Source organism: Balaenoptera ricei, chromosome 11, assembly GCF_028023285.1.
Source record: "Balaenoptera ricei isolate mBalRic1 chromosome 11, mBalRic1.hap2, whole genome shotgun sequence".
In the NCBI taxonomy this organism is placed as follows: Eukaryota; Metazoa; Chordata; class Mammalia; order Artiodactyla; family Balaenopteridae; genus Balaenoptera; species Balaenoptera ricei.
Genome location: NC_082649.1, coordinates 25,330,501 through 25,350,834, shown reverse-complemented (window position 1 = coordinate 25,350,834; position 20,334 = coordinate 25,330,501). Strand labels below are relative to the sequence as shown.

Genomic DNA, 20,334 nt, shown 5'->3' with positions numbered 1-20,334 from the left:
GCTGGATCATATGGTAGTTCTACTTTTAATTTTTTGAGGAACCTCCATACTGTTTTCCACAGTGGCTGCACGAAATGACGTTTCCACTGGCAGTGCACAAGGCTCCCGACTTGGATCATCTTAAAGGACAGAGGTTTAGAAGCATTTCGTTGTTGCAGTGATCCAAACCCATGTACCTCATTTCTTCATCAAAATCCCATTTGCTGCTCTTGCCAGGCAGAGAATATTGATGATGGGGCTGAGAGGTGTAGGTGAGGAGAAAGGGGTCTTCCTGAGGTGAATGGCAAGTGGTGGAAGGGTGGTAGCTGTTAAAATCCACATGCACCTTCTCTTCATAAAGTTCACCCCCTTGATTTGGCCAGAAGGGGTGACAGCTAGTTTTGGCTGCTGGTGGTTCCATGGGAATCTGCTGGAGAAAGGGTTCTGAAGAGCTCTGGGAAGGGGAGAAGTCGTAAGGCCAGCTGGTCAGAGGAAAAGGGTAACTGGGACAACTGTTGTCATTGGAAGGATTTCTCCCCAAAGCAACATTCTTATTCCATGTTTGCAGATCACTGTAATCAGAGAAGACTCCAGAGGCAGGAGGCTGAAGCAGGTCCTGGCTGCTGGAGACCCGACTATTGGATAAATCGCATTTCTCGTAGAGCTGAGTGGGGCCCAAGGTGGGAGTGGGGTTTCTGGGGTCAGAGGTTCTCCCCAAACCATAACTCTCAGAGGAGGATGAGCCATCATTCAGTGCCTTCTGCTGGGGAATGTTACCTATTAAATGTCCACTGTAACTACCAGGCGATTGGACACCTTCCTGGAAAGACCAAGTTAAACTTTCCCAACTTTGTGTTTCACCTGGAAGAGGCTGGAGAGGAAAGAGAAAAGCTCATGTTAATAAGTTAAACTGACCTAACTACCCCAGACACCCACGAGTGACCCTGCACAAAGAAGTGCTCTGCAGATTTTCTTCATTCCTTGCATACTTGAAGCACAAACACACACAGGGCTTTGCACAAGCACCCAAGGCCTGCAAGAACTAAAGGCTGCTGCCATTTCCGTTTGAAATCTGACCAACCAGGAAGGGACGAATTGCCCTTTACTCAGACAGGAGTGTGTTTAAAATGTTTCCCCTCAAACGCAAGTCTGGTATCCTAACTGACTCTGTGAGAAACTTGTAAGGGGCTATTTAAGAAAAATCAAACCACAGCTTCAAAGTTTTAGCTTATCCTCAGTATAACTCTCAGGGGAACCTCATTTCCCTCCTTGACTTTTCTATTTTTTAGTGCTGTGTGGATTCCATGAGACCAGGGCTTATTTTTTTTTCTCAAGAGACTTTGAACTCATTTTGTTAAATTGTAGATCTCTGGAATATGAGGTGGTCAATTTATTTTTATCAATGGAGAAATTATATTGTCCTCCAGTTAATCGCAAGAAAAGAATCTGGTTGAGAATTAAGTTATCCTCTTGTTTAGGTAAAACTATCGACCAATGGGGTTGGAGAGACTGTGACCAGGTAGGGTGAGCGGGAGGAAATACCCTTCAACTTCTCCCAGGGCTGGGAGATGGGATAAGACCAGTCATTAGGATTCAGGGGCTCCTATTTCCCTACAACAGACTCAGATTACAATTTTTTTTCTTAAGGTACTTTAGAGCCTCCAGGGCTGGACTGGCTTCATTTCTGTACTCCTGAAATGTGGAACACTGGACAGTAGAAAAAGTATAGGAAATAGTAACACTATTAAGCAGACAAACCCACAAACCTACAGTATGACACCCACAAAGCCATGAACTTCACATCACAGTTTGACTGCGGGAAGAAGCCTCCACCCCCGCATCCCTGGATGAACACTGTTTCCAGAAACTGCCTGGGTATTTCACCTCGGTGGAGTGCGCTAAGGAATCATCTGCTTTAGGGAAGAATGAAAAAGCACGGGGCTCATAGTTTGTGCAGATCATTTCATTTTGGTTCTATCAGAAATACAGAGTGATTGAGTTATTTGTAGTGAGGTGGATGGACCTAGAGTCTGTCATACAGAGTGAATAAGTCAGAAAGAGAAAAACAAATACCGTATGCTAACACATATATATGGAATCTAAGAAAAAAAAAAAAAGGTCATGAAGAACCTAGGGGTAAGACGGGAATAAAGACAGACCTACTAGAGAATGGACTTGAGGATATGGGGAGGGGGAAGGATAAGCTGGGACGAAGTGAAAGAGTGGCATGGACATATATACACTACCAAATGTAAAATGGATAGCTAATGGGAAGCAGCCGCATAGCACAGGGAGATCAGCTCGGTGCTTTGTGACCACCTAGAGGGGTGGGATAGGGAGGGTGGGAGGGAGGGAGACGCAAGAGGGAAGAGATATGGGAACATATGTATATGTATAACTGATTCACTTTGTTATAAAGCAGAAACTAACACACCATTGTAAAGCAATTATACTCCAATAAAGATGTTAAAAAAAAAAAAGAAATACAGAGTGCCAAACATAGGTTAAGTACTAATTTGAGTCTCTTTTAAATTGTAGTAGGGAAGATGATTCTGAAATTCTATGGACTTTACAGTTGAGGGCATGCTACAAAGATGGTAGAAATTAAGAGGAAACCCGCAGATTCAGTTTCTTTGGCAGAGGCTGACTCACAGGTGAGCCTGAAGGTATGTGATTTTCGGCTTCATTTGTAGGTAAGGGACAGGGAAATTTACTGCCGCCACCACAGGGGTGGCAAGTCGTCGTACGTTTTGAAGCTGCATGGGGCAAGGTTACCTTTATCTGTGGGCCCTGTTTCAGCTTCGAGGAGACAGAGGAAGATGCCGAGTGCGTTTTCTTCATTGCTCTTCTGGCCTCGGCTTCCAATTTGGTTTCTGGCTTTGGATGATCATGCTCTCCCTTTGACTTAGAGGAGATGAAGCGGTGAAATAAATAACTAGATGCACTTCACGGTGTGTAAAGCTTTATCCTGTGCCCTGCCATCGGACTGGGTATTGCTGCAGTTGACTACTAAGACAAGATTGGAGCAACCTTTTTTTTGTTTTAATTAATTTTTATTGGAGTATAGCGGCTTTACAATGTTGTGTTAGTTTCTACCGTACAGCAAAGTGAATCAGCTATATGTATATATATATCCCCACTTTTCTGGATTTCCTTCCCATTTAGGTCACCACAGTGCATTGAGTAGAGTTCCCTGTGCTATACAATAGGTTCTTATTAGTTATCTACTTTATACATAGTATCAATAGTATAAAAAAATAGCGTATATATGTCAATATATATGGGAGATATGTATATGGAGATATACGTATCTCCCAGTTCATCCCACCACCCGCCCTTTCCCCCCGGTGGAGCATCCTTTTAAGATCCTCCCAAGCCCACCATGCACTCTCCTGCTTGCCCATCTGCCTTTGCTGACGATACTCCTTCCTTGCGTGGTGCCTCTCCCCAGCCTGGCCAAGTCACATTCATAGTGATGACAAGTAATACTGATTACATACTTTCTCCCTGAACCTTCGGCACAAGGCTGTGAGGGCTATACCATTATCATCCTCACCAGGAGGCGTGGAGGGGTTATACCACCTGGGAAACCTCCCCTAGTACGTGCGGGAGGTAGGATTCAAAGTGTGCCAGAGCCAGCCAGGCCGAAAGCCACCTGTTGGCCATTCAGGAATTTGTGAGCTGGTTGTTAAAAACAGCTTGACACTTTGCTGTACACCTGAAACTAACACAACATTGTAAACCAACTATACTCCAATAAAATTAAAATTAAAAAAAATATTTGATGAAGAAACTGAATGAACAAATTTCAGCTCATCTTGCACACTTCTACCAAAGAAATCTTTCCAGAGAACCCCTGTCAAGCTTAAAATCTTCTATTCTCTTTTACCTTCAATATTAATTTTTAATGTGTTTTGCCATGAAACCCCATGTTCAATCTTATGATCGTATAATTAGTATGAAAGAATATATAGTAAAATAATTAGCTTTTTCAAACAAACAAACAAACAAAACGGCTTGATGTCAGCCATGATGGGAACAGTTATATCCCAGAAACTAGCAAACCCTACACATCAGAACATTTTCTTTTCAGAGGCAGGTTTAGCACGGACTCAAACCCAGGCAGTCCAACTGTCAGACGCCACTGTTTCTACCACCTCCCCCATGAGGACTTCTTAACAGCACATTTTACAGAAAGCTGGGGCTTAGGGGAGTAAAGCAACGTGTCCATGTTTACAGAGCTGGGTCTGCGGAAGGCCAGTGCTTGCCTAAGTAGATTACTGACCGCAGCATCCCCTTCGGAGCCTGAGGCCGCCCCTGTCCTGGGCTCCAGCCCCTGACTCCTCTCTCAAGGTTTGGGGTACAGACGTTTGCTCGCCCAGAGGGTCCCCCAGGGAGGGTGCAGGCTCCCCTCCACCTGTGCATTTCCTGGAGGAAACTCCTGCTGGTGCTCTGTGAAGAGTTCCTGAATTAAAGAGAAGTGGAATCTCTAACTCAAATCCAACCTGGAAAAATATGAAGCGTCCGTCGTGCCTCCAGAAGTTAGTGACAGGAAAGCCCCCGTGGCCTCGGCAGGGAATGAGCTTCAGGGGCCCATCGCAGTTGGGACAGCGTTTCCCTACAAAGGAGCAGAGGAAGGTGACCTGAGTCTGTGCGGCCCCGCCGACTTCAGATTCCTGGGTGGCAGAGAATTCACCTGGGCACAGTTTTATAGGCTTCCATACACTGGGCATGACCCCTGAGCCTAGGAGGCCAGACCACCAAAGCAGCCCAGGTCACTCTCACACGTGGTAGAGGAAGCAGCTGCCTACAGGGTGGGATATTTTACAGGACAGGGGAGAGCTCCTTTGAGCAAAAAAAAAAAAAAAATCCCTCCCTCCTTATTTACTGATACTTGAAATTCTTTGTAGAGAAGCAGAAGAAAATGCTTTCACTTCACAATTAGAACTAAGGGTCAAGGAGCAAAACCACATGACGCAGCTACTAAAGTTTCACTAAAGTGTAAATGACTGATACCAGATCCTGCCCTGAGAGCAAGTTTTGAAAACAAATTGCAAGGAAAGAACATGAGGTAACTTGAGGTCTGAAGTGGGCAAGGCACAGGGAATGCCAAATGCATCTATTTCACAATCTGATGAATATGATAAACAAACAAAATGAAGAATTATCTCAGCATGTGATTATGGCATGAACCTAAATGGCATGGAATTGAGTCTAACCTCAGAGTCAGTCCCGGCTCCCACTCCAGATCAAAGCACTCACTGAGATCATTTTGGGGACCCCATTCCCCAAGATGTGAGGTGGCAAGCGTGATACACAACTTCCTCTTAAACTTTAGGTGGGTGTGCTGGTGAATTAATGTTAGTTCCCTAAGTGATGTGTCTTCCTTTTAACAGAGGCCCCGAGTCAGGCGTCTGAACCCAAGGGAGGTTAATGGTGGGTGCCCTGGGCATGGCAGATCTTTGGGACGGATACCGGAGCCCAGGGAGCTGGCTGGCTCTCCTTAAAATAATCTAAAGGACCGGCCTTGGTCTCCACCGCCCTCCAGTGCGAAGGATGGGCCCTTGGGAGGTGCGGGGACGTCGTGGCCCCTCGGGGCAGGAGCCCCACTCACTCTGTTGCTTCTGCCGGGCCTTGTCGCAGATGGCAGGCCTCAGGTAGACCTTGCGGCCCTCAGCGACTAGGCAGTCGCGGCTGCAGACCACCACGCCCAGGCAGGACTTCTTGAGGATGCGGGAGTTGTGGTTGTTGGTGTTGCGCATGGCCCAGCTGCTCACGTGCCGCTGCGCGTTTCTGTCCTCCGAGCTGTAGATGTGCTTCTCGTAGGCATCTGGCCACTCCTGGAACCAGTCCGTCTTTTTCACATTCTGATGAAAACACAGAGAATATTATTATAGTTTCAGCTGGAAAACACCACTGTGCTTAAAGCTGCTTTTGGCGCTTGAGAGCTGGGCGCGAGACCTTTAGCAAAGACCGAGCTGGATTTCACTCCGCCGTGGCGGTCTGAGCGCGCACAGCACAGCCGCGAGCACGGGATTCCTGGGTCCACCCAACATGTGCTCCCTGGACCAGAGTGAGGTGTGATGCCGCCCCTCTACCCCGACTGATGTTTCTCTAGCCTTTGGTGGTAAGAGTGAGGACCGTTTCACTGAGAATGTTGGAGGGTGCAGTAACATGATTGTGCTCTTGCACAATGACGGTGGACGGCACTGGGGCAGGGCAGCGAGATAATGTCTCTCGCCGGGCGGTGGTTACCGTGTTGGGAAAGCGGAGGGTTTATACAAAGCCACCTGAGACACGCGGTGGAAGGCTGGAGAGCCGCTTTCTTCCCCGTGGAGATTTTCTCCCCTTTGCTCTACACTCATGTTCATGCACCTCAAACAGGGCAGAGGGGTAAGGAAGAGTTTACTTTGACTGGAAACGTCTATGTTCTTGCCCAGGACGGGCACAATTCCCTGCCCATGAATAGCTAACTAAACTCTCCTTTGAGTGGGCAGAGACACAGGATACTCAATCCTTATAGCATAAGTTATTTGGCTTTCTGTGCCTCAGTTTCTTTATCTGCATAATAGGGATAACTAGACCTGCCTACCTCAAGTGGGTCTGAGAATTAAATAGGATAATATATAAAAATTACTTAGCACAGCACCTAGCCTGGAGGGAGCTCAGAATAAATGTTAGTCACTGAAGTTGTGGCTCAAAAGGATGTGGTGTTTGACAGATTCTTAGGGCGAGAATCACCCTAGTAGTCAAACTTAGGCTGTGCCCCCCCCCCCCCCGTAGCTTCCAGAGCCTTGGTATAAGAACATTTTCAACAAGAAGATTCTAGAAGGTTATGGTAGAAGATTCTAGACTCCAGGAAGAGAGATCAGGGTGCCTCTCCTTTGCTTCCCCAACAAGGAAACACAGCAAAGGATAGGAAAGGAAAGACAAGATGTTTGAGAAGGAAAAAAAGCAAACATCATTAGGATGGAAGCACAACTCAGGGAAATCGGTGTCTCTTCAGTTAGATTTCAAGTTTAGAACATGCCAAAGAACTTTGTAACATGAGACTCGGGGCAGGTGACTGTCTCTGAAGCCGAATTTTGCTCTTCTCTAAAATGGGGACATTGATAAAACAGGCGTCACAAAAGTACTGTGGAGAGCAGATGTGTTGTGAACTGTAAATTTTATGTAGTTAATGATAGTTGTCATTTGTACGGAACTTCATGGGAACTGAGGTGGGTCTGAGGAAATAGAAATGAGAGGTTTTATGTACATGAGAGGTAGTACTAGTTAATAGCGAAGAGTTGTGGTCTGAAAACTAGGACCATGGGCCTAATCCAGCCCAATGCCTGTTTTTATAAATCAAGTTTTATTGGAACCCAGCCATGTTCATTCAAGTGTTGTCTGTGGATACATTTACACACCATGGCAGAGTCCAGTAGTTGCAGCCGAGACTGTATGGTCCACAAAGCCTAAAATATTTCCTATCTGGTCCTTCACAGAGAGCTTACCAGCCCCTGGTAAGAGCACAGCCTGTGAAGGCCCTGGGTGAGGGCCTTACAATAGTTCCTTCCCTCTCAGGGCTCCACTTCCTGCTCTGTGAGATGGAGGCCACAGGAGTACCTGCCTGGCAGGGATGTTGTGAAGAAAGACTGAATGAGTTAGCACACACAGAGCATTCAAAGCAGTGCCTGCTATTCACAACAGCCAAGACATGGAAGCAACCTAAGTGTCCATCAACAGATGAATGGATGAAGAAGATGTAGTATATCTATACAATGGAATATTACTCAGCCATAAAAAAGAATGAAATAATGTCATTTGCAGCAACATGAATGGACCTAGAGATTGTCATACTAAGTGAAGAAAGTCAGAGAAAGGCAAATACCATATGATATCACCTATACGTGGAATCTAAAAAAAAAAAGATACAAATGAACTTATTTACAAAACAGAAATAGACTTACAGACATAGAAAACAAATTTATGGTTACCAAAGGTGGGGGGGTTGGATAAACTAGGAGTTTGGGATTAGCAGATATAAACTACCATATATATAATAAACAGCAAGGTCCTACTGTATATCACAGGGGACTATATTCAATACCTTGTAATAAACTATAGGGGAAAAGAAAACAAAAACAAAAACAGGGAATTCCCTGGTGGTCCAGTGGTAAAGAATCCGTCTTCCAATGCAGGGGACGCGGGTTCGATCCCTGGTCGGGGAACTACGATCTCACATGCCGCGGGGCAACTAAGCCCACGCGCCACAACTACTGAGCTCGTGCACCTCAGTGAGAGAGCCCGTGTGCTGCAGTACAGAGCCCACATTCCCTGGAGCCTGCGTGCCACAACTAGAGAGAGAAAACCCACATGCTACAACTAGAGAGAAACCCGCGCGCCGCAACGAAAGATCCCACGTGCCACAACTAAGACCCGACGCAGCCAAAATATAAATAAAATAAATAAATAAAATAAATAAATATTTTTTAAGAACCCAGTGTCTGGCATAGGGAACTGTATTCAATATCCCGTAATAAACCATAATGGAAAAGAATATGAAAAAGAATATATATACACATATATATGTATATATATGAATCACTTTGCTGTATACCAGACACAACATTGTAAATCAACTATACTTCAATTTTTAAAAACAAAATGAAATAAAACCAGTGCCTGGCACACAGCAAGTTCCACGTCAGTGTTAGCTGTTACTCTGTCGGATCTGGGGCCACACACACCAGCCAGTATGGTTGTGAGGGCCACCAGCTTTTAGGACAGAGATGACCCCCCAGAGAGGTCACTTCATGCTCTAAACCTTGTTAAGCCAAATGCAAGACAGGAGTCCAAGCCCCTATAAAACAAAAGCTTAATTGGTGCAAATCTTGTTAGTGACCTTCTTTCTCACAGCAGTGACAATGCCCCTCCGGTGCTGCCCTGTGGCGTGGGAAGGGAATGCTGCTCGAAAAGGGCAGGGAGAAGGGGGATGGCATCTAGGGGAGTCCCCTCTGGTCCATCGGGCAATTACAGTCGAGTGTCTAGGAAAGAGGCCTGGCCAGGCCAAGATGCTGAATGAGCTGTTTTTTCCAGTTCTTCCCCTCTCTCCCCGACTTGCCTGGTAATTCTGAGCTGGACGAGACTCAATGCCCGGGGTGAGGAGAAGACCTCAGGCAACCCCGCAGACAGCCCTGTCTCCTTCCTCCGCCCCCTTCTCTTCTCTTCCTTCTGACCTAAAGCTCTACACAGTGCTCTCTTGTCTTCTGCCACAGAAATGCCACAGAAAACATAATATTTTATCTTCTGAAATAATAAAAATGTAGGTTAAAACGTTAAAATATGGACCTTTAGCAATTTGGACTGTGGATTTGAATTCTTCAAACACAAAGCACAGTTGTCAGGGCAGCAGAGAAAAGGGTGAGGTGGATGTGAAGGAAAGCTGAGATTTTCATGTTTTAAAGGTGAGGGGCCCCTTCAGGCTGGTCAGTGGCATAGATTTCACCAACCAGGAGGAACGACAGTGCCTGTGAGAGCGGCTCAAACACTCCAGTTAAAGCAAGTACTCCCTGCCTGTGGAGGAAGAAATGAGCTCCACCGTCTTTTCTCTCTCTCTCTCTCTCAGGTTAATGTATATTTTGATCTCCCTTTGAGGTTTCCTCTTTGATGGATTATTTAGAAATATATTGTTTAGTTTCCATGTATCTACAGATTTTCCTGTTGCCTTTTGCTATTAATTTCTAGTTTGCATCCATTGTAGTTGGAGAACACATTCTGTGTTTTTGATTATTTTAGCATTGTTGAGGTTTGTTTTAAAGCCCACAAAACGTTCTACATTCCAAGGTCTGTTAAGCTTTTTTTTTTCAACACCTCCTCCACTGGTACCCTAGTTTTCCAGTTCCATTAATAACACAGTAATAAGTTTGACAAAGTATGACCTCAAGAAAATTACTTAGGAGTAAGTGTATTTACATCAAGATATTCTCTTGGCTATTTATTTATGATGAGTCTTTTGACCTGGATGCTTAGTGAGATTTTTGACATTTTTTGACATTGCAGTTATGAGAAAACCCAGATTCCAGTGATGCAAAGGAACCCAGGTGTCAAATGAATGATAAGGAACTCTGAAAAGCTCCCAAATTTAAGGCACTAGAGAGTAAAATTTTAAAAGGAAGAATAATTATTTCCTAATCTTGTTTAGCAAATCCCCACAAAACATTTTTTTCTTTTCAGATCTTCTGTTTATTTTAATTTCTAACTTTTCATGAGTAACTCTTTGTTTTTACTCTTGGTTAAGAAGTTTATAATTTAAAGGGAATATTCTTAAGGTCTCCAACACGTAAATATAACAAATTTATATTTCATAATCTCATGGGTAATATCATTGGGGGTTTAATGAATATTTCTGTGCCTTATGTATGTTATTTCTTTCCCTAAGAGACTTAATCCTCTAACTCACTCAAAATCTTTGAAACTCGACGCTAGGGGTCCCCAACCCCCAGGCCGTGAACCGGTACTGGTCCTTGGCCTGTTAGGAACCGGGCCGCACAGGACGAGGTGAGAGGCAGGCGAGTGAGCAAAGTTTCATCTGCCGCTCCCCATCACTCGCCATCGCTCACATTACTACCTAAACCATATCCCCACACTCCCCCCCGCCCCCTCCCCAGCCGCCGTCCATGGAAAAATTGTCTTCCACAAAACCGGTCCCTGGTGCCAAAAGGGTTGGGGACCACTGCCCTATGCAATCAGAGCACCCTTCATCCTCCCTTCATTCTAATTTATTTAACTACTTGAAGTTTTAATAGGGTAACTTAAGAATTAAATATACATTATTATATAAAACTAATGAATTAAAATCAAAATTCTGAAATAAGGTATCAAAAATATTTACATTATCATGTTATTATATTAAATTTGATTTTTCCCTTGGAATATAATCTGTTCTAATGTAAAGCAATTATCTGCCAGGTTTTCTTTAATAAGAATAGCTTATTAATTCCTTGTAAATAAATGGCTCCAAATAAAACCAGGCTAGCAAACAGATACACGTTTAAGCAAATCAGAGAGAGGAAAAATTTAGATGTTACTTATGGAATACAGAAAAAAAAAATTCCTCCAGCATTTTGATTTACCTTCAACTTTTCAGGAACTTATCTCTCTGAGTCAACTGGAAACCCAACTCCAAGTGTTTTCGAAGGGAGAAATTCATCAACAAAATGCTTTTGAGTTAACTTAAGCATTACTCCTTTGACTAATCTTGCAATTTCCTACCTTTGTTAAAGGGTCAAGATGCAGGAGAAAAAGTTCCTTATTTGTTCAGACAACACTAAGGTGGGACAGAGTGCCCCAGCTTTCAAACTCTGTCACCCCCTCTTTTCTTTTCTCCCTTTCCTTTCCAACTCCACCCAGCTAAGCAAGGGACCTCCTGGCAGGCACCCAGGGAGAATTTCTGTTACCATCCCCACGACCCCAGAAGCACAGGGTAGAAGAAGAATTCTGGTCCCAAAAATGGGGGGACCCAATGACCACGGGGTCCATATACTTGGAACTGTCCCAGGGAGTTCAAATGACCTTGAGATCAAGGACAATGCTGGACAAAGAGGACAAAGTCACGAGTGTCCCCGTCAGACTAACAACAAAGTGACCTGATCATGCAGTCAGATAATAATTGACCAGAAATCCAGAATCTGGTTTATCCCTTAGCTCCCTAGCGCCAAGACACATCTGATTACAACTAGCTTGTCCTGATTACATTTATCCACACAGATTCACAGTACAAGCTCAAAGATTCACCTCTGCTCATAAGATTGAGGCAAAGGAAGTTGTACTGGTTAAAATCATGGTCCAGGAATGAACTCATCAGAGACGTGGCCTCTTTGGGGTTGATTCTCCAGGCTTCAGGTGGCCCTGTATTTATGTTGAGCCTATGTATAGTTTTAGGTTTTCTCTGCAAAAAGTATACTTAAACCTTGGAATTGTGTGAGTTAATGGCTTGGTGTGGCTTTGGTCATGGGTTTCATCTGGAAACTGCTCATGTTCATGAACAGAATGATTCGGGGTGTTTGTCTGCTGTGGGGCTATTGGAACTCAGAGAACCTGGCAGGTGCTGGGAGCAGAGTGGCTGCTACCATCTCCCTGCTCAGTGGGTACTATTTAGGGGAAAAAGGAATTGGTTTTCTTCCTGATTTTCAATCAGGAAAAAAATAAATAAATTTCTTAGGGGTTCATGGCTCCCAAGTATTAACAATCAGTATTAATAAGAAGTATCCATGTAATGAACCATGTAGTGAACATTTTTAATAAAGGTAAGACTAACCCAACCCCAGACATTTGCTGCTTGGACCAAGCAAACCCTAAAGCAATTATATTTGGACTTTTAAAATGCAAATGTAGTTTAATGGAATAGGAAGGGAAAGCAAAATTGGTGTATTACATTAGTCTGGAATAAAGAGGCTTTTATCAATGATGGTTTTGAGTAAGTTAAGTGCCTGCAGTTCTGGGCTGACTCCGTGGAGGCTGGATAAAGGAGGAGTGGTATCAAAATAACCAGAAGCTAGACACGTGATCAGAAATGAGTGAATGAAGATTTATAAGGACATACATGCAGCTTAAAGAAGGGAGAAGAACACATGAAACAAATCCAGGGAGGGATGATTTAGTGAGAGCAAGAGACCATCCAAGCCCTAGATCTGATCATGATGCTTTCCAGCTCAACAAGCCTAACGGCTTCCCACTGCCTTTAAAAAAAAAAAAAAAAAACTGAATTGGGACTTCCTCGGTGGTCCAGTGGCTAAGGCTCCATGCTCCCAATGCAGGGGGCCCAGGTTCGATCTCTGGTCAGGGAACCAGATCCCACAGGCGGCAACTAAGAGTTTGTATGCCGCATCGAAGATTGAAGGTGAAGATTGAAGATCCCGTGCGCCACAACTAAGACCTGGGACAGCCAAATAATTAAATAAATAAAAAATTTTTTTTTTAAAAAAGAACGCTTTAAAAAAATTTTTAAAAATGAAGTGAAATAAAATAACTGAATCATCTTAGGATAGCCCACGTCCAAACCACCTTTCACACGGTATCCTCCCAGATCCCCTTGCTGAATGTCTGTGCACAGCTTCCCCATATGTAGCCTTTGAACAGTCTTCAAAGTGCTCTACTCAGACTGGATTATCTTATCTTCACCTGCCCTAATCCTCTCACCTTTTACAATGTACTTGTCCAGAGAGCCTTTTGCCAGATGTTCTGCCTTGCTCCCCATGCCTGAGTCATGCTGGATTACATATGTCCTTTTTCAGCGCCTCTGGCATTTTTCTATACGGCATCGATTCTCTGTTTGGACACTGATCTTGCTCCACTGGCCCAGAAGATCATGAGCCCTTCCCTGAAAGTTAACATAGCTTAACAGGCCCCTGTATCCCTGAGCCTGCTATGGTGTCTTGCACATCCCCGTCACTCAGAAATCTCTGCTATCCTGATAAGGATGTCATCGTTCACTGTTGCCAAAAATTAACCCATAGATCTTGATCTATCTGGGATGTATAAAGGGCTATGGAGTTCCCAGGACCAAAAGATGCAGTGAGCACTCAGGTAACCATCTCAAAACTTGAAGCAGGTGGGTGGATTAATAAGAAAGGAATTTGTCTACAAGCTACAGGAATTTGCAGGAATCCTGGCAAGAATATACAAATATGAACAATAAACTGTAAATTCTTCATATGAGTGGGAAAGAGAATGAAATTGGGGAAATGTATAATAGTAATAAGCCAGTGCATGCTATTATAGATGCAATCCTTTAAAACATATGTTCTAATGCTCAAACAGATGGTCTGAGGCACACTCATCGCCTAAGGGGCTCCATGAAAAAAGGGCTCTGTGGTCAAAACTATGTTAGGGCAACAATGCCAACAGCTTCCCCTTGGGAGAGCCGCCAGTGCAGTAAGAAAGGCACCATGTCTACAGTAGAGAAATTGGCTTAGGGACTTCCCTGGCAGTCCAGTGGTTAGGACTCTGCGCTTCCACTGCAGGGGGCATGGGTTCGATCCCTGGTCAGAACTAAGATCGTGCATGACGCACGGTGTGGCCAAAAAAAAAAAAAAAAAAAAAAAAATTGGCTTAACTTTGTTGAACTTAGTCCTTTTCTTCCTTCACAGCAAGCATCCATCAAAATTCCTTGTAACTTACACACTACAGAACACATTTTGGGAACACATTTGTTCTAAACAGCTTAGGAAGGGTATCTAAGGAATTACTATTTTCATTTTACGGAGGAAGTAACGAAGACTTAAGAAAATAGGTTTGTTTAGAGTCACACAGATGATAAACCATAGAGCCAATCATTCGTGAATTTCATATTCGGCGTTTGTGTTTAACACGTGCCAGGCCCTGTGGATGGCACCCGGCCCCCATTCTAGGGTGCAGGCCGTCTTCCAAATCTCAGGTCACCGAATCCTAGACTCTTAGAACTAAAAGGGTCCGTAAGAGACTATTTAGTGCAAGCACTTCATTATCAGAAGAGGAAAGGGAGCCTCAGAAAGGCTAAACCACCCTGCGAAATTCTACAAATAAAAAGAGGCAGGACTGGATTTCAAAGCCAGGACTTGGTCTCCTAGCCCTGTTCTTCTCACCATACACCACTCTGCCTTCAGAAACACTCTTGAAGTATAAAATCTACTGTGCTTGGAAATCCGTCCTTTTATTTTTCACCTCAGCTAGGTCTTGATACGATTCCAAAGCCAGCATAAACCCAGATAAGCATGGTGTTGACTCTGCTCAGAAAATACTAAGGAATATTTTGCTCTTTTAATCATTTCCCTGGCATATTTAACAAATTGAAGGGCACTTACCTATTTCCACGAACAATCAAACTTTTTCTACGAACTAAAAATGATATACTTCCAAAATTGAATGTGTATTTTTATTGTAAATGTCTCATTTTAATGTCTTGGGTAGCTGAGAATGCTTGAGTTTTGGAAAATTCATGTTGGAACATGAACTTTTATGATCCCTGAGATCCCCTCCAGGGAAGTGTTTCTTCCTTTTGTCTACAGATTTGATGAATGATATGAATCCTCTGTCCCAGAAAAAATAAACCTTAGTACAGTGTTGCCCGCCATTTCAGAGGGTTCTTAGGCCCCATTAAAGCTCCTGCTCTACGATGTGACTTTGCAAAATCATCTATGTACCTGCTTCCTTCAACTCTTGTTTTTGAGGATGCCCATCTTCTCTATTTGAGAGCTGCAATCATGAATTAGGAATATGGGTCCCTGAGCCAGGAGTAATTAAAATTTACCTTAGGGGCTTCCCTGGTGGCGCAGTGGTTGAGAATCTGCCTGCCAATGCAGGGGACACGGGTTCGAGCCCTGGTCTGGGAAGATCCCACATGCCGCAGAGCAGCTAGGCCCGTGAGCCACAACTACTGAGCCTGCGCGTCTGGAGCCTGTGCTCCACAACAAGAGAGGCCGCGACAGTGAGAGGCCTGCGCACCACGATGAAGAGTGGCCCCCACTCGCCGCAACTAGAGAAGGCCCTCGCACGGAAACGAAGACCCAACACAGCCAAAGATAAATAAATAAATAAATAAATTTATAAAATTTACCTTAAAGTTTCCTCTAAAACAGCTACAACTATTGTAAATCAATTACAAGCAACTACAAAGATAAATCCTTAAAATAGATAATTGCGTGATTTAGCTGTGGTGTATTGAACCATCCTTAAATGGATGGAAAGTAGGGCATACTTGGTGCTTCCCAGCTTTTCTAAGACCTACCGGGAGATAATACAGGAGGAGATTTAAGGGTAAACATAAAAAGAAACAAAAGAAACACTTTGGTGACTTCCCTGGTGGTCCAGCGGTTAAGACTGTGCTTCCATGGCAGGGGGCACAGGTTCATTCCCTGGTCAGAGAACTAAGATCCTGCATGCCGCAGGGCTTGGCCAAAAAAAAAAAAAAAAAAAAAAAAATTATAAAAGAAACACTTCACTAGAGTGAAATTTGGAATGATCTGGAAGCCTTCATTAGCGTGAAATCTGGAATGATTATAAATCAAGACTGTGGAATCTCCATTCCCTCTCCCCTGCTTGGGATAATTCAAGTTTCTTGTTCCCCAGAATCAGGCAGATGAGCTTGACCTTTCACTAGATGGTACTGGTGGTCTCCCAGTCTTAGCTTTCCCAGCCACCTTTCCCAACAATTTCCAGTGAAAACATTCTTCACTGGAAGAAAGGCCAAAAAGGGAGGTCAAGAATGTCAGTTTTAAACAACTAATGTTGGGAATTCCCTGTCAGACCAGTGGTTAGGACTCGGCGCTTTCACTGCCGGGGTTTCAGTTCCTGGTTGGGGAACTAAGATCCCACATGTCTTGGGGCAACTAAGCCCGGGCACCACAACTACTGAGCTCGCGAGCCTCAACTAGAGAGCCTGTGTACCGCAAACTACAGAGCCCACATGCTCTGGAGCCCTCGCACCACAACTTAGAGAAAACCCACATGCCACAACTAGAGAGAAGCCCTCGCACCACAACGAAAAGCCCATACGCCGCAACTAAGACCAGAGGTAGCCAAAAAGAAAAAAAAAAAAAGTCAATTGCCAAAGATAAAGCAAAGAAAACATGAAATGAAAGTCACTCTGTAGTTGGAGAGGAGCCCTGTGTCTGTGGACTGTGTACTAGTTACAAAAGTTCTAGAAGAGCACTCTTACTGGGACATTCCAGTGACAGATTTAGGTTAAACCCATGACTATAGCAAGTAAGGTAGCTTGTGCATTACAGAGAGTCGATCTACGGACAAACACATCAGTGTGGATTTTATTTTACTAGCTAGCAGGCGGGTGCCATCTGAGCCAAGTCAACTTTGAAAGAGAAGGGAAGTAACGTTTTCTTTGCTGCAGTCTGTAACTGGGTGAGTCTGGTTGGTAAGGTCTTGCTCAAATCATAGATCTTAGCACCTCCTCTTAAAAGTCCTCAGTCAGATGCCCAGCTGAAGCTCTGGAGGAGAGGTGTTTACCCAGCTGGGACCCTCACCAAGTTCCTTCCTGGTCTTAGCAAGTTACCGGTCAAGGCCTCACAGCCAAAGGCTGAAGGCGGTGTTACAGCAAGTACATACCTGTGGCAGTTTCATATCATTAATATCCCAGCTTAGTGTCTCTTTGTCCTCAGAATCAACGTTCTCAAGTTCCATGATAAAGTCGTGTCGCCCACAGGTTTCCGTCTATCCAACTGCCCTCAGGAGTGCTTGAGAATTTTGCTCTCGAAGGCTCTTAACACGGTTGGATTAGTCCACCCAGGCAGTTTAGACCAGGAGACTGTTTTCTGACACTAAAAAATAAATGACAGTAATACTGACCATTAAAGAGATAAAAATCAGTGCTCATCTGCCAGAAAAGGCTGTTTCATTGATATTTTGGCGAGCACCAACATACAAACAAAAACAAAATGCAGGAGCCATTAGTGACCTTGCTGAAATAAAGCTTGACCATGGGAAATCAGAAGAAGATCATCACTTTCACTCTCAGATTTAGGCTTCCTTCCTCATTGCTAGCCCCAAGCAGGAAGGCCTTAGTAAGGACCGTTGTCACCTGTAGCCAATGGTTAAAACCATTTCCTCCATGTACCTGTGTTGGGGCAGGAGGGATAGCTGGCTTAGAGTTGTTTCCATGGATACACCTTCATAAATTAGCTAACCTGGGGTGTGTTACAAGAAGGGAACATCACAACCAGATGTGTCTAGAAGTCTTTTTTAAAATCTAAATTTCCATAGAGATTAACAATCCAGTATGTATTTTATATCTTCAAATATTATCAAATGATAATTAGACTCCTCCAAAACCTTGGCGATATTGACATTTCAAACCCGATAACTCTTTTTTTTTTTTTTTAATTAATTATTTATTTATTTATTTTTATGGCTGTGTTGGGTCTTCGTTTCTGTGCGAGGGCTTTTTCCAGTCGCGGCAAGCGGGGTCCACTCTTCATCGCAGTGCGCGGGCCTCTCACTATCGCAGCCTCTCCCGCTGCGGAGCACAGGCTCCAGACGCGCAGGCTCAGCAGTTGTGGCCCACAGGCCCAGCCGCTTCGCGGCATGTGGGATTCTCCCGGACCAGGGATCGAACCCGTGTCCCCTGCATTGGCAGGCAGACTCTCAACCACTGCGCCACCAGGGAAGCCCCCGATAACTCTTTGTTGTGGAGGTTACCTTGTGCATTGTAGGATGTTCGGCAGCATCCTTGGTCTCTGTCCATTAGGTGTCAGTAGCAACCCACCCCTCCTTGTTAAAAAATATCTCCAGACATTGCCAAATGTCCCCTGGGGGTAAAAACTGTTTGAGAACTATTGCTCTAAAATAGTGTTTCTCAACTTTGTTTAATTCAAAGCACCCTTCAAGACTTTCTGGCTTTATCTTTAGCAATCTCACTCTTCCCTGCCCCCTACAAGAAAATCCTGTCTGACTTTACTCTGATTAAATTGTATTGTATAAACAATAGATGTTCAAAAATGTTTGTGCAAACTGTGTTTTTTTGCCCCATGAGAAATACTAGTTTCTAGTTATAATTGGTTAAAGGGGATTTATCCCCCACCAAAAAAAAGAAAGAAAAGTAAAAGAAAAAAAGAAAAGAAAAGGAAAAAAAAAAAAGAAGGAAAGAAATTTAAAGTGTTCAACTCTGGGGGAAAAAAAAGACAATCATTTTGAGATGAAATGTGCTTGTTAACAGAATATGAAGTAAAACACGTTTACATGTGTGACATTTCCATTCGCTGGTGCGCTAGTAAAAACAAGGGCCATAATGATGTTACATGGAACTACTTAATAGTCACTCAAACCACAAGTTAGTTTAATAGTCTCAACCTTAGGAAGTCCCATGCACTCTGTTCCTCAGTTATTTAGCTTTATGTAACCCTAATACCTGTCACTCACTGAGATGTACTGAGGGAAAGTGTATGGATATAGAAGACTGTTGACCTGAACATATAAATGAAGTTCTTGGCCACTAAATGACAATCTAATAGGAGTCTCTTCCTTCCCTAATGCAACTACCCACACTCACCTACAACTTAGTGGTCCAAGACTCAAAAAGATGAAACCCCTGCCCCACAGTTCAAACACTGATGTGCAAGATTAAATCCCCATTGAGTTTTAAATCAAATTCTATGTTTGGCAAATAAACACTAAGTTACTGAAGAAATGATGCCATAGATTGACTTTAATTCAGACTTAAACAAGTATATTAGATGCAAATATCAAGGATAAATGTGATAGCAACGGTTTTATGTACTTCTTTAACATTAACAACAGTAACTTGGATGGTCTAAAATTTGTTACAGCTAACTGGAACAGGTTGACCTTTTTAAAAAACCTTGAATAACAGGATTCACATTTCAAAAAATCAAAGACATTGTTTTAAGCCTAGGCAATGTAAATAGATATAATTCTTTTGTTTTTAAATTAAGGGAAGGGGAATCAAAATCCTGCTGTAGGAAAACTACATTGCTTTCTCAGTTTTTTTCTGATATAAATTCTTGCCAAATGAATGAACATGAACTTAATATTTCTCTGAAAGTTAAGACCAAAACACAGGCGAGAAGAAAAGACGGTTTGCAGCCTTTAAAACATAAACAAGCCAATTCAGTTTTCCTCTAGGATTAAAAAATTCCATTTGTCAAGACTTTCTTTTTTCAAAGCAACTTGGGCCAAGCTTGAAACTTGTTCAAGTTTCATTATTTCTACAGAAAACTGACCAGAACAAATGAAACCCTGTAGAAATGAGGTGGCCATTATCACATCCCTTACATTTGTCTCTCCTCAGGATTTCTGGCTTCTTTACCTTTTTTTTTTTAAATTGATGTATAACTGATTTACAATATTAGTTTCAGGTGTACAACGTAGTGATTCGATATTTTTAAACATCACAAAATGATCATCACAGGTTACCGTCTGTCACCATATGCAGTTATTACAATATTATTGACTATATTCCCTATGCTGTATATTACTTCCCCATGTTTTTTTTTATCTTACAACTGAAACTTTGTAATGGTTTCCTTACCTCTGACTTCTTACGGAGATGTAGACAAAACTGTGTCATAAAAATCTCATCTCTGGTTCAGGTCCCAGCAAGCTCTGGTCATTTTCTATGCAGAAGCTGCTGTTCCCTAATCCAGGTCAAGGTACACTATGCTAATGAGCTCTGGCAATAATCCAATCAAAATCTAGATGCTCTCAGCTTGGGATAGGTAAGAGTGACCTGGGAGCCACTTAACCAGCCCAATTCTTTGCAGAATGCCAGCAATGTGATGAATATTCTATAGTACGCCTATGAACTTTCCCCTTGTTTATGTCAAAAAGGCATTTTAACAGAAATGGACATTGCAAAGATTCTCA

At 43.3% G+C, this 20,334-nt stretch overlaps 1 protein-coding gene across 1 annotated transcript; it reads right to left on the bottom strand.

Annotated features, from left to right (window-relative positions):
- On the bottom strand, positions 1-20,065 carry GCM1 (glial cells missing transcription factor 1). The gene is made up of 6 exons (XM_059937425.1): positions 20,000-20,065; positions 17,062-17,273; positions 5,594-5,846; positions 4,485-4,597; positions 2,755-2,883; positions 1-850 (listed from the first exon to the last, which is right to left on the bottom strand). The coding sequence occupies exons 2-6, from the start codon at positions 17,134-17,136 to the stop codon at positions 116-118; spliced, it is 1,305 nt and encodes a 434-aa protein (XP_059793408.1). The 5' UTR covers positions 17,137-17,273; positions 20,000-20,065; the 3' UTR covers positions 1-115.
- Between the last annotated feature and the right edge of the window lie 269 nt (positions 20,066-20,334).

Bases quoted from the DNA above. Each gene is read 5' to 3' on its own strand.
- GCM1 (XM_059937425.1), bottom strand. From the start codon at position 17,136: ATGGAACTTGAGAACGTTGATTCTGAGGACAAAGAGACACTAAGCTGG. The intron at 5,847-17,061 runs GTATGTACTTGC...TGTTTTCATCAG, and splicing joins ATGATATGAAACTGCCACAG to AATGTGAAAAAGACGGACTG. The intron at 4,598-5,593 runs GTGAGTGGGGCT...GCTCCTTTGTAG, and splicing joins GGCCCGGCAGAAGCAACAGA to GGAAACGCTGTCCCAACTGC.